Source organism: Belonocnema kinseyi, chromosome 2 (genome assembly GCF_010883055.1).
Source record: "Belonocnema kinseyi isolate 2016_QV_RU_SX_M_011 chromosome 2, B_treatae_v1, whole genome shotgun sequence".
In the NCBI taxonomy this organism is placed as follows: Eukaryota; Metazoa; Arthropoda; class Insecta; order Hymenoptera; family Cynipidae; genus Belonocnema; species Belonocnema kinseyi.
The window spans coordinates 108,315,216-108,327,120 of record NC_046658.1 but is presented as its reverse complement, the minus strand read 5'-3'; the positions used below and the strand labels follow the sequence as shown (position 1 = coordinate 108,327,120).

General features: G+C 29.1%; 2 protein-coding genes across 5 annotated transcripts in view; both read left to right on the top strand.

Annotated features, from left to right (window-relative positions):
• Positions 1-4,421, top strand: part of LOC117183144 — a 19,850-nt gene extending 15,429 nt beyond the window's left edge. For 2 of the 4 annotated variants that reach the window (XM_033376347.1, XM_033376348.1), the window contains 2 exons: positions 1,432-1,753; positions 4,292-4,421. In XM_033376347.1, coding sequence (XP_033232238.1) covers positions 1,432-1,753; positions 4,292-4,331 — 362 coding nt within the window. In that variant the 3' untranslated portion in view covers positions 4,332-4,421. Of the gene's footprint in view, positions 1-1,008; positions 1,353-1,431; positions 1,754-4,291 lie in introns of those variants that run through there. The other 2 variants (XM_033376350.1, XM_033376349.1) reach the window with 2 other exon arrangements.
• Positions 4,422-4,646: 225 nt separating this feature from the next.
• Positions 4,647-11,905, top strand: part of LOC117183142 (eukaryotic translation initiation factor 5) — an 11,468-nt gene continuing 4,209 nt past the window's right edge. Inside the window, exons 1-2 of the mRNA XM_033376345.1 lie at positions 4,647-5,172; positions 10,001-10,536. Of these exons, the coding sequence (XP_033232236.1) occupies positions 4,683-5,172; positions 10,001-10,536 (1,026 nt within the window). The 5' untranslated portion in view covers positions 4,647-4,682. The remainder of the gene's footprint in view (positions 5,173-10,000; positions 10,537-11,905) is intronic.

Sequence of the window (11,905 nt, the reverse complement as noted above, 5' to 3'; positions counted from 1 at the left end):
CTGAAACTGTTTAAAAATTTATTTATTTATATATATATATATATATAAATAAATTTTTAAACATAGAGTTCTTAAATTTGCTGAAACTAAATCTCTAGAAATTCTTAGGAATATTTAAAAATAAACTAAAATCTTTAAAAATCATTTGAAAATTTTCAATATCCTTCGACAGTTTCCATAATTATTGTTAACTTTAAATAGTAATATTTTTTAAATTTTCTATTAAAAATTGTCTATATTTACCAAATTTACATGTATCAATTGATTATTCGAAAAATGTTGAATTTAAAACGTCTCTTGAGCTCGCATAATCTTACAAAATCAAAATTGCTTAATTTCAAACTATTATAATTAGAAATTGTCTAAGCACTAAATGCAATGATTAAATTCCAAGGGATCAAATAATTTTAAGTAAAAAACGGTTTTAATTTTTTAATAGTAAAATAAATTAAAAATATATATATATATATAATGATTTCTACTTATTTGAACGGATTTGTACGATTTTAAGGGATTTTAATTAATTGCTAGATAATTTTAGGGAATAAATTAAATTTTATTTCAAGGGACTCCTACGAATTTCAACAGTTTCAAGGGATATAAAGGATTTGGACAAATTTCAAAGGATTTTAAATACTCGAAAGTTATTTTAAAAGCTTCCAAAGAATTTGAAGAGATTTCATTTCAAAAATTGCAGAACTCTAAATATTTAAAAATGATTTATTATAGATTTTTAAATCCTTTTTTTTTAATAATAAAAATCTGAGGATTTTAACACGCAGTTGCTTAATCTTTCCCCCTGTCCTGCGAAGTCTTTTTAGAGGTGTTAGTTTTAAAATATTGTAAAAAGTGCTTGAAAAATGAATATTTTATCTACATGTTGAATGATTAATTTACGAAATGTTGTAAGTGTAAAGTCATGATTGTTTTGTTAATATTTTGCGTAACTTCAGGAGGGTGACAGAGGATTTTGACACTGTTTTGTTTTATGAAAATTTGTGACATTTGTTAATCGCAGTTCTGACTTGGCTATCAAAAGGCAAATCTATTTTCCGAAAAAAAGGCCGCGAGTAATTTTCGCTATCATGATCCTAGAGTTGTCTGGTTCTCGCGAAAACTATCTCAATGATCGTTAGCCGCAGATGTAATACAAAATACAGTAATAGAGGACGAAAAATTCTAATGACAACCCCGAAATTGAAAACCTGCAGCCTACAAATGAAATATTTGCGAAATCCATAGCCACTCTCTGATGATTCAGTTTACGAATGCTTTTAGCAGACTTGTTTGGCCAATCAAGAAATATGCGGACATATTATAGACCTGATTTTTGTAGATGAATAAAATAGAAGGTCCTTTAAGGAATATTGAAATAATTTTTGTCACTATTTTGGTGATTATTTTAATTAGAGCGATTTTTGTTTGTTTCAGAAACATCCAGGATATCATCCAGAAGGAAAGGATCGGTGTACAGTAAAGGCGGCGGTGGCAGGACATTGTCCAGGTGTCTCACAGACGGCAGCATCATCCCCATCGCTTGGAATAATCGTTTATTACGATTAAGTAGTGAATTACCGACGACGTCGTGGGATTCACATTTTCTTACGGGCCCGAGCAACGGACAGGCAGCGTGTATGATCATTGAAGACTACCCCCCTCTGCCCACCAGATCGAGGCAAACCCTGCACCAAGATACCACCCAACGATTTTTAAATTTGGTCCTGCCTAAGCACAGGACCTCAAAATTTTCCAGGCGAGTTGTCTAGTAACTATAGTTGTCCATAAAACCTTTCAGGAAGTTTTTTTTTTAATAGGACATTTTTTCGAGGAAGTGTCTTCATTTGTTTAAATTATAAATAACTATAATTAATTATATTATTTATTTTAAATAACTTATGTTTTTTCATTTGTAAAATTAGCTTTATATCACTGGATTTCATTTTTTTAAGTTCGTTCTTTTGGTTGGATATTAATGTTTGTACTGAAAATTTAACAGTATGTTTAAAGTTTGATACTAACAGGTTGTCCAGCGACCTGGGAAACCTTGAAAACTTTCAAAAGAAGTTGGAATTAACTTTTTTTTTAACAGTTATTTTATTGAAATGCGAAAAGTATTGCAAATATTTTGGTCTATTAGGAAATAAAAATATCTTTAAGAAGAAATCTTGCTACTAAACAATTTTCTATTTATCTATATATAATTTATGTATTATGTATTACGGAATAAAGGCAGAGATTTCTAGGAATTTTTTGTAGACTTTAACAATTATTTTATAGATTGCAATGAACGGGCTTTAATGTTGTGAATAATTTATAAGTTTTTTTATTTCGTCTTGTGATATTCAACTTGCAAATTATAAAAATTATAAGCTGAAAATTTCCATGTTAATTTAGTTTTAGAAGTAAAATGAGCCATGGCCGTATAATAGATTTTTCCAGGGTTTCACCATTCGGGTTTTTTAGTGTACATCAGATGACAACATTACTAATGATTTTAAAAGGTTTTAAAGTGTTTCAAAGATTTAAAAATATTTAAAAGGATTTTGAACATTTTACAAAGAATTGACGGGGTTTAAAGATTAAAAAAGGCGTGTACGCCAGATTTCAAATATATTACAAAGATTTTAAAACATTTTAAAGATTTTAAAGAGTAAACTTGATTTCTAAGACTACAAATATTTCAAAGATGTTCTTTTTCAAAAGGTTTGAACAACTTTGAGAAGATTACAAAAGATTTCAATGATTTCAATGTTCGCAAAAAATTATGTATTTGTTTATTTGTGTTTCTGCTTTTTTTTTTAAATTGTCATTATGTGATGTAAAAATAGGAGACCTGGAAAACCTGGGAAACACCTTGAATTTCGTTCTTAAGAATCGCTGGACACCCTGTACTGGCATATCTTTCTTAGTTGAATTTTTGTTTTTCGTTTGGAATATCAACTACTACGCATATTACATTTTACGTTGAAAATTCATCTTTTTTGTTGAAAATTCCACTACATTGTTGCAAGCTATGCTTTTTTGTAAAGATATTTGTTTGGTTGAAAAGTCACTATTTTTTTAACTGAAAATTGAACTATTTTAATGAAAGTTTGTTTTGTATGTTTGAAAATTAATTTTTAAACTGAAAATTAAATTAATCTAGTTGAATATTCCATCGTTTTAGTTGAAAATTTAACTGTTCACTTTTTGGTTGAAAATTCATCCTTATTTATTAAAAATTCTTTTTTTTTTGTTGTAAAAAAAGTCGCCTTTCTTGGTTAAAAATTCATATTTCATGTTTGAAAGATCATTCTTTTCATTTAAAATCTTTTTATTTAAAAAGTCTTCTATTATATTTTGGGTTCAGAATTCTATTTGGTGGAGAATTTTATTATTTTTTTGAAAAGTCAACTATTTTCTTACAGTTATCTTTTTTGTCGAAAATTCTTCTTTAAAAAAAATTCCAAATCTGTGAAATTCCTTCAATTCTTTTGAAAGCTTTGGAAATCTTGTGTGATCTTTAAAATCTACCGGTGAAAAGCAGTACAATTATGCGTCTTAAGTAGACCCAAGTTGAAGGCAAAATGTCAATTTTATAAAGACATTGTACAAAAAGTGTCTAAATTTTAAATGTTTTCGAAAAATTGGTATAACTTTAGAAATAAATAACATTTAAAAAAATGTTCTATGGTATTTTTCTGCCTGTTCAGATATTTTATGTATTTTTTCCCCTAGATCCTGCTGTATGGTCAAACTTGGTGCTTAAAAGTTGAACAAAATCAAAAATGTAATTTTAATAAGTTTTAGTAATATTTATGAAAATATTGTTTTGAATTTTGTAAGTCTTTCGGCGTGTACAATCATTATTTGAAATTTAACAAATATATTGACATTTTAGCTAAATACTAGGGAGACTTAGCTTTAAAATGAGCTAAAGAACTTTGAAAAATGTTAATTATTTTCGTAGTTATTCCAATTTTTTGGAAACATCGAAATTTTAGTTTGTTTTTTAATCTTTTTTTTATTATTAAATTGAATTTTTTAAACTATATATTTACACGTGCAAAATTCTAAGTTTCTAATGAAAAATTTATTTCTATAGCTTCAATAATAATTTATTTTTGGCAACGAAAAGCGAGAGTAAATACAATTTATTCTTGTATTGATTAAATTATAAATTATATAAATTTTTTTCCACTGTATTAACAAATCCTTCCTGATCATTTAAATATTGTAGAAAACAAATCGTAATTTAAAGAATTTCAAATTTTAATATAGTTAAATAAATTATTTTATTTATTTTTTTCAGTAACAGGCATCGAAAGCTGCAGCCGTTCAGAGAAACGTGACTGTCGTCATTGGGTAGTGTGGCGTTCCAAATCGCTAGAAACGAAAAGCATCCTGACGCGATACGTTTCAAGCTACCCTTTGGTAGCCGTTTTCAGACAAGGTCTCAGATCGGCGTTCAAACTGTCGCTGGGAAGCGAGTCAAGGAGATCTAGGAGACCAAGAAGGAAGACGTTACCCACCTGAAAATCACGAGGACAGCGGGGAAAGTGGAGCGAGCGAATTGAAAAACTGCTTTGAGGGTATATTCGAATCACGTTGGGCCAACGTTTCATCACAACGTCTCGTCAAAAGTTATCATTCGGGCGAACTTACGAGCTTGCAAGGTTTAAGAGGCGAAAGCAGCCGTCGTCATGGGGAGCGTCAATGTTAATCGCAGCGTCAGCGATGCGTTCTATCGCTACAAAATGCCCAGGATTCAGGCGAAAGTCGAGGGCAAGGGAAATGGCATAAAGACCGTCATTGTTAATATGGTAGAAGTGGCGAAAGCCATCGGCCGACCGGCCACTTATCCAACAAAGTTCTTTGGATGTGAACTCGGTGCACAGACACAGTTTGACTTCAAGAATGAGAGATTTATCGTGAATGGCTCGCACGATGCGATCAAGTTGCAGGATCTTTTGGATGGTTTTATTCGAAAGTATGTGCTCTGCCCGTCGTGTGACAATCCTGAGACTGAACTCTTGGTCAGTGCTAAAAAGGGAACCATCTCCCAGGGCTGCAAAGCCTGCGGTCATCATGGTCTGCTCGAGAGCAATCATAAGCTCAACACTTATATCCTGAAAAATCCGCCGAGTTTAAATCCTGCGGCTCAAGGCAGTTCTCTCACTGAGGGCAAGCGTGGTGAGTATCATTTCAAATTATTTTTCAGGGTGGCCACTGAACCGGAAAATGAGAGTGAATTTATTTTTTTACCGGGAATTATAACAATTATTTAAACAAAAATCTATCCAATCATTTAAATTCTACAAATTTCATGTCACATTATATAATGAAATTTAAAATAAGTTTTCGATTTCAACTTTTTTTAAATGTCAGTTAAGGGCATGTGATACTTAGAAAATTGTCGATTTTACCAGTTTTAAGTTCCCCCGGTTTTTTTTCTAGAATAATACATATTTTATCTTTAAAATTTGGGAAATGATAGCGAATATGCTAACGGAGGACGTGCCCACACACTTTTTTGTGGGTTAATTCAAAAAAGTTTTAATTGAGCAAAATGTGAATAATTTGCATAGCGCTTAGGAATTAGCGTAGATTTTTTCAGTGTTAGATTCCCCCGGCTTTATTCCTAGGATAAGAAATATTTTGTCTTCAAAATCTGGGAAATGATAGCGAACATGTAACTAATCTCCCGGAACTAACCTTGTTTGCTGGCAATCAAAAAAGTTTATTTCATAAATAATTTCGAAATTATCGGAAAGGCAGATATGAAAAACGACGTAACCTCCAAATAATGTAGATGCATAAAATGTTTATTTAGCACAATAAATTTCTTTTATTATTATCCCTAAAAAAGAGTCCAGGGACGTCCGTTATGATATTTTGTAGCATCTCCGAATTCATTTTAAAAAAATTTTCATTTTTGTGGAAAAAAAGCCGGGGGAACTGTACCTGATCACAATATTTCTCGCAACATTTAAAATTCTTCAATTTTGAACGGTGAAAATGAGAGTGATTTTTTATTTGACAGAAATCTCATGATTTTTTTAACTTGAAACTTTTGATTCATAACATTTTTTCATAAAGTGCCTATTTTTCGAGATATTTGAAAGTTTTAAGTTAAAAAAAATCACCCTGTATATATCGTCTTCAAAATGTCCATAATTTTAATTGTAGAATTCTGATAAAATTTAATCTTTTAAGGCCTTGAAACTAAAGTTTTTTCTTAAATTAATTTTTAGGTTAATTTTTGGAGGTTTTGAATCTTAAATTTTACAATATTGTACTTTTAAATTCAAATATTAAAAATTTGGCGACCATTTCGCTATTAAATATTTCGAAATATCATATTAAAAGCCTTAATAGTCAGTTAGGCTTTTTTTAAACCGTGAGAAATAACGTGTATTTCCCGGGAGAACCGAGAGAAAACTGGGAGTCGAAAGTTTAAAAAATAGTGGCCACCCCTGATAGATGAATCATGCTGTACATTTTAAATTTAAAGACTTTTCGAAAACGTAAACGATTAACTATTTAAAGCCTTTGAATTTCAATTTGTGTTGTAAAAAAACTTTTCAAGTTGATCAACTGTAAATACAAATGAATGAACGATTCTTAAAAACTGAACTGTTAAGAATTGAGCAATAACTGAGCAATAGCCTTGTCAAACAAAAATTCCATTTAAATTTTATAAACTTTTAAAATTTTTTAAAATAATTTGAAATAGATTCGTAATTAAATACTTGTGTTCAATTAAAAATTGTATTCAAACTATGTTTCAGTTTAAAATATACGATTTTGAACCCATTCAATTTGAAATTTTTATATTAAGAAAGATTTTTTGTATTTCAGAATATTTGTCTGTTTTTTTTTAATGAGCAACTATAAATTAAATTTAAAAACTAAATAATTTGAAACTGAATTGTTTGGGAAATGAAAACCTTGAATTGTTAAAATTTCATAGTGATAAATTTTAAATTTGAACGTTTACAATTTTCATTACTTCATTGTTTAAATCATCAATGTAGACAGTATTGAATTTTGTGTATGAATGGCAGTTGACCAATTATTAATTGGCAATGACTTTTTTTACATCAACCTAAATGGATTAATATTATGTACACTGTAAAAAAAAATCTATTGAATTTTACATTTCTGGTGGATGTAAATAAAAAGACCCTCGTGTATCGGAGTAACTTTACGAATCTGTTGTGATATTCCAATTCGGCCGATAATTGTACATGCGAAAATGTAAAATTTATTATGTGAAAGAATAAAATAAAATAGAATTTATCAGGGTGACAGGTTTCGAACACTCGAAAGCTCAAACTTCGTATAATTTCATGGAGATTGAAGAAACACAAGCCGGACACGTTACCACTTACCCAAAACCCATAAGGTACTATGGGTATTTTTTTGATGTTTAAATATTCCATAAAAAATACGAAATATACGTTTTGAATAACCGCATTTTTTCCGTTCCAATAGCAGAAAATGTAAAAGGCAAAATAGGAGTAGCTCGGATTCGGTCTACTTTGTTTGAAAGCTGTGAAAAAAAGTTGAACATAGCTGTCAATTTTCTCGCATAAAAATGAAAATGCTCCAAAATTGAAGGATGAAGGCATCGATAAACAACGAACACGAGAGAAGCTTTCGTATTCACATATTATTTGATTAATTATTCTAAATTTTAAATTAAATAAAAATCAAAAATTTTACAGTTTCCGCCAGGGTAAAGTTAAAGATCTTTGAAAAAATTAAAAATCTCGATGTAATTTTCAATCACAGGAAAGTGATTTTACCGACGCATGGTATTTTTACACGCTGCGACTGAATTTTCCCTTATGAGAGAATGTGTAATTTTATTTTTATCGAGTGTGTAATATTACACTGCTGTTCGAGGGTCCTTTTATTTACATCGCTGGAGAATGTAATTTCACGTACTTTTGTAAAATCACACAGTGGAGAGTGTGATATTTACAATGATAAAATATTTTATTTTCCGAAACTTTGTAATTTTACACAAATATTTTTTTACAGTGTATAAAAAAAATGTTTAGTTTTCACAATTATAATTTTAAAAGAAAGGATATTTCGGTTTTCATATTTTTATGAATTGGAAGAGGTTAATTTTTTCATTTAAACCTTTTTTGTGTAATCGGCAGGGGGGGGGGGGTGTATTTTTAACATTAATATGAAAGGGGAAACTTCATTTTCAGTTTTGTACTGAATTGTAAGAGGGGCCTGTTTTATTTTAAGTATTTTTATTAATATGAGTGGAAAGAGAGGATAACTTTTTATTTTGATAACATGGATTTACATTTTTTTAATAAGAATTCTCTGAACGGTTGAATTGATAAATGTGTAAAATTTTAAATTTTGCAGTTACTTAGCATTTAATTTAAAAAAAATTAAATTAGAAAGTCTTAAAAGCTTTCATTTTATGTGTGTAAATTATTGAGCGTTTGCATGTAACATTTCTGAATTATAAGTTTTTAAAGGTTTAATTTAAAAATTAACAATCGTTCCATTTTCAGTGCTTTAATTTGGAATTCAGTTTTCATTACTTCAAATGAAAAATTTTAATGTTTTTTAGTCCTTTTTTTCTTCGATTAAAACGGCCACCCTATTATTACTCTCATTTTGTTCAATCTAGAAATGAACAATTAAAAAGAACTTATTATCCATAATGACGATAATATAAGTGAAGTTATTTTGAATTATTTATGTATTTTGAAATTTTTAAAGTGCTTGAAGTTTTGTTTTAAAATTAAAATATCTTTTCTTGAAAATTAATTTTTTCCCCAAATTTCAACCAGTTGGTTTAAAATTAATCAAATTTTTTTATTTTAAATTAAATTTTTTTTTAAATATCAACTATTACATTTTTTGTTAAAAAATCTTTGGCTTTTGAGTAAAAATGTACTTTTGAACTGGAAATTTAACTGTTCCAGTTGAAAATTCATCTCTTTGGTTAAAAATTGATCTTTTTTAGTTGAAATTTAAACTATTTTCTTGAAAATTTATGTATTTTGTACAAAAGTTATCTTTTTCTCTAGAGAATTAATTTGTCTAGGTTGAAAATTCAACTATTTGGTTTAAAACTCGTTAGTTTGTTAAAAATTAAATCTTTGTAGCAGAAAATTGGCTTGAGCCTGTTGAGGTGGCTTAAAATTAGCTCTGTGTAAAGAGGTAATCTAGAGTAATTCGATAGCAGGGTGGCTACAAAAGCAGGAAGACTTGAAAAAGTCATGGAATTAAAAGAAAAGTTTAATAAGGCTGGAAAAGTCATAGAATTTAAAACAAGTGACTGAAAAACCTGGAAGTCATGGAATTTTGAAAAAATTACTGAAACTGAATAATATTTCGAAATCTTAATGGTTTATTATCTAATATCGAATTCTGTATTTGAAAATTGGAAAAGAAAACTTAAGGAAAAGGCAAATATCAGACAAAATGAAAAAAAATGGAGGATTTAATGAGAAAAGAAGTGGAAGAGGTTAAAGAAGAAATTCGTGAACTGATTAAATTTTGATAAATTTCATTATAGACAAACTAATTCCACTACAGTTGTTCTTAACCGAATAACAACACAAAAAATATATAGTTATGATTACAGAATACTTTTTTTCACTTGGATACAAAGATTATTGAAAATTGTTTTGAATGCAATAAAAATTATTGATAAACCATTATTATTGCATTATAATTTGTCACGATTCAATTTAATTGGCTGAATTAAAAAAAAAAGGAAACCTGCAAAATTTTCATAATTATACCTGGAAAACCTGGAAGTCATGGAATTTCGGAACCAGACACTTGTAGCAAATAACATAAATAAGTAATTTATAGCTTAGTGGTAAATTTCAAGTCAAAATTTTACGATTCAAACGGCGCCCACTGTTTTCAACGCCGGCCTTTCTGAACTTTCCGACACAGGGATTGTATAGGATCTAACTATAAAATATTGTATTTTTTATTGATATCTTTTAATGGAATTCAATCTTTGCAGCCAAACGTTCCAAAAAGGCGAACGGTGATGTCAACGGTGATCGTTCAGGATCCCCTGATAGCGAAAATGCAACAGATATTGTGGTAGAAGCTCCGAAGAAGATGGCCAGCGAAGAGGATGATGACTCCCAGTGGGCAGTTGATGTTTCCGAGGAGGCCGTACGAGCACGTCTGCAAGATTTGACGGAGGGCGCCAAGGGAATGACCATCAGCGATGATCTCGAAAAGTCGGAGAAGGAGCGTATGGACATCTTTTACAAGCTGGTGAAGTGTCGTCGTGACGCTGGCCAATTGGACAATCACAAAGAGCTGGTTTCGGAGGCCGAACGTCTTGAAATCAAGACGAAAGCGCCGTTGGTTCTCGCAGAATTGCTCTTCGATCAAGGCATCGCCGCACAAATCAAGAAATATCGCCTGCTGCTTCTTCGCTTTACACACGGCGATACGAAGGCACAAAAATATTTACTCAGGGGAGTCGAGCAGATTGTCGCTTTGCACAAGGAGGTGCTCATGCCGAAGGTGTCTGGAATTTTTAAAGTGAGTTCATTTTATATATGCCTGGAAATTCCGCGTTAATTGAGGTTATTTATTCAAATTTGCTGTTAAATCGATATAGGTCATTGATTTACAAGAATTTTTCTCATTTGAATACAATTTTATTCAAAAAAAAGAAATAAATAAATAATAAAAATAAATGTAAAAAAACAAAGAGAAAATTATTGCAATCACTCTACAACTATTTTATTGTGGTCACTTCTCTTTCTTTAATCACTTCTTTCCATACATAGAAACAGAAAACCCCAAAATTTCGGAATTTTATTGATTAAACAAAAAATTCTTTTGAATACCTTTGAATTTGCCTTGAACTCTTTTTTTTAAATTCTCTTGTTTTTTTTTCAATTCATTTGAATTTATTTGGAATTCACCGTAAATTCTGATTCATTTTTTCTCAATTCTTTTAAATTATTTTGAATCTCATTAAATGGTTTAAAAGTACCCTGAGTTATTTTTAATTGAACTTTTCTAAATTCACTCAATTCATTTTTTTTTGTAGACTCCTTTTAATTATTAAGAATTATATTATTTTAATTAACTTGAATTTGTATGAATTTCATCGAATTCTTCTCATTTGCCTTGCATTTTTCTAAATTCACTCGAATTTTATTTAAATCTTTTTTTTCTTCAATTTACTTTTTGAATTCGTCCTCAATTCTTTTCTGGCCAATTTAACTCAATTCGATTGAAATTTTCTGATTTTTTACATTTTTTCAATTATATTCTTTTATATTTGTATAAGTGGCATTAAAGTGTCTTGAAGCCTTCTAAATTCACTCCTGGTGCACTGAAATCAGTAAAGTATTTTCGATTTTAAAAAACAAAATTTTCAACTTATTTAAATTCATGTAGAATTCACCTTGAATTCTTCAAAAAATAATTCTTTTAAATTCTCTTTTTTTAAGTATCAGAATTATTCTTTTGAATTATTCTAAATCTATTTCATTCATTTAATTTTTTGTAGTTTTTTTACTCAACTTTTGAACTAGTTTGAATTTTTCTTAATTTAATCCATATTGAATTAAATGATTTTTTTGCATTTTTAAAAAATTCAATTCAATTCTTCTAAATTCACTCAATTCTGCTCAATTCATTGAATATTCTCTTTATATCTTTTGATATTTTCTCGATTCGATCTAAATCTAATCAATTCTTTTAAACGTTTAAAATGGAAAAAAAAAATTGGACGATTCACGTGAGTTTTTATGCATTTCACAGAATTCTTTATATTTTATTTAAATTTCTCTAAATTCGCTCGATTTTTATTTAATTAATTGTTTTTTTTTCAATTCAATTAAGTTCTGTTTACTATAATTTTAGTCAATTTTCTGTATTCACTGGAATTTAGGAT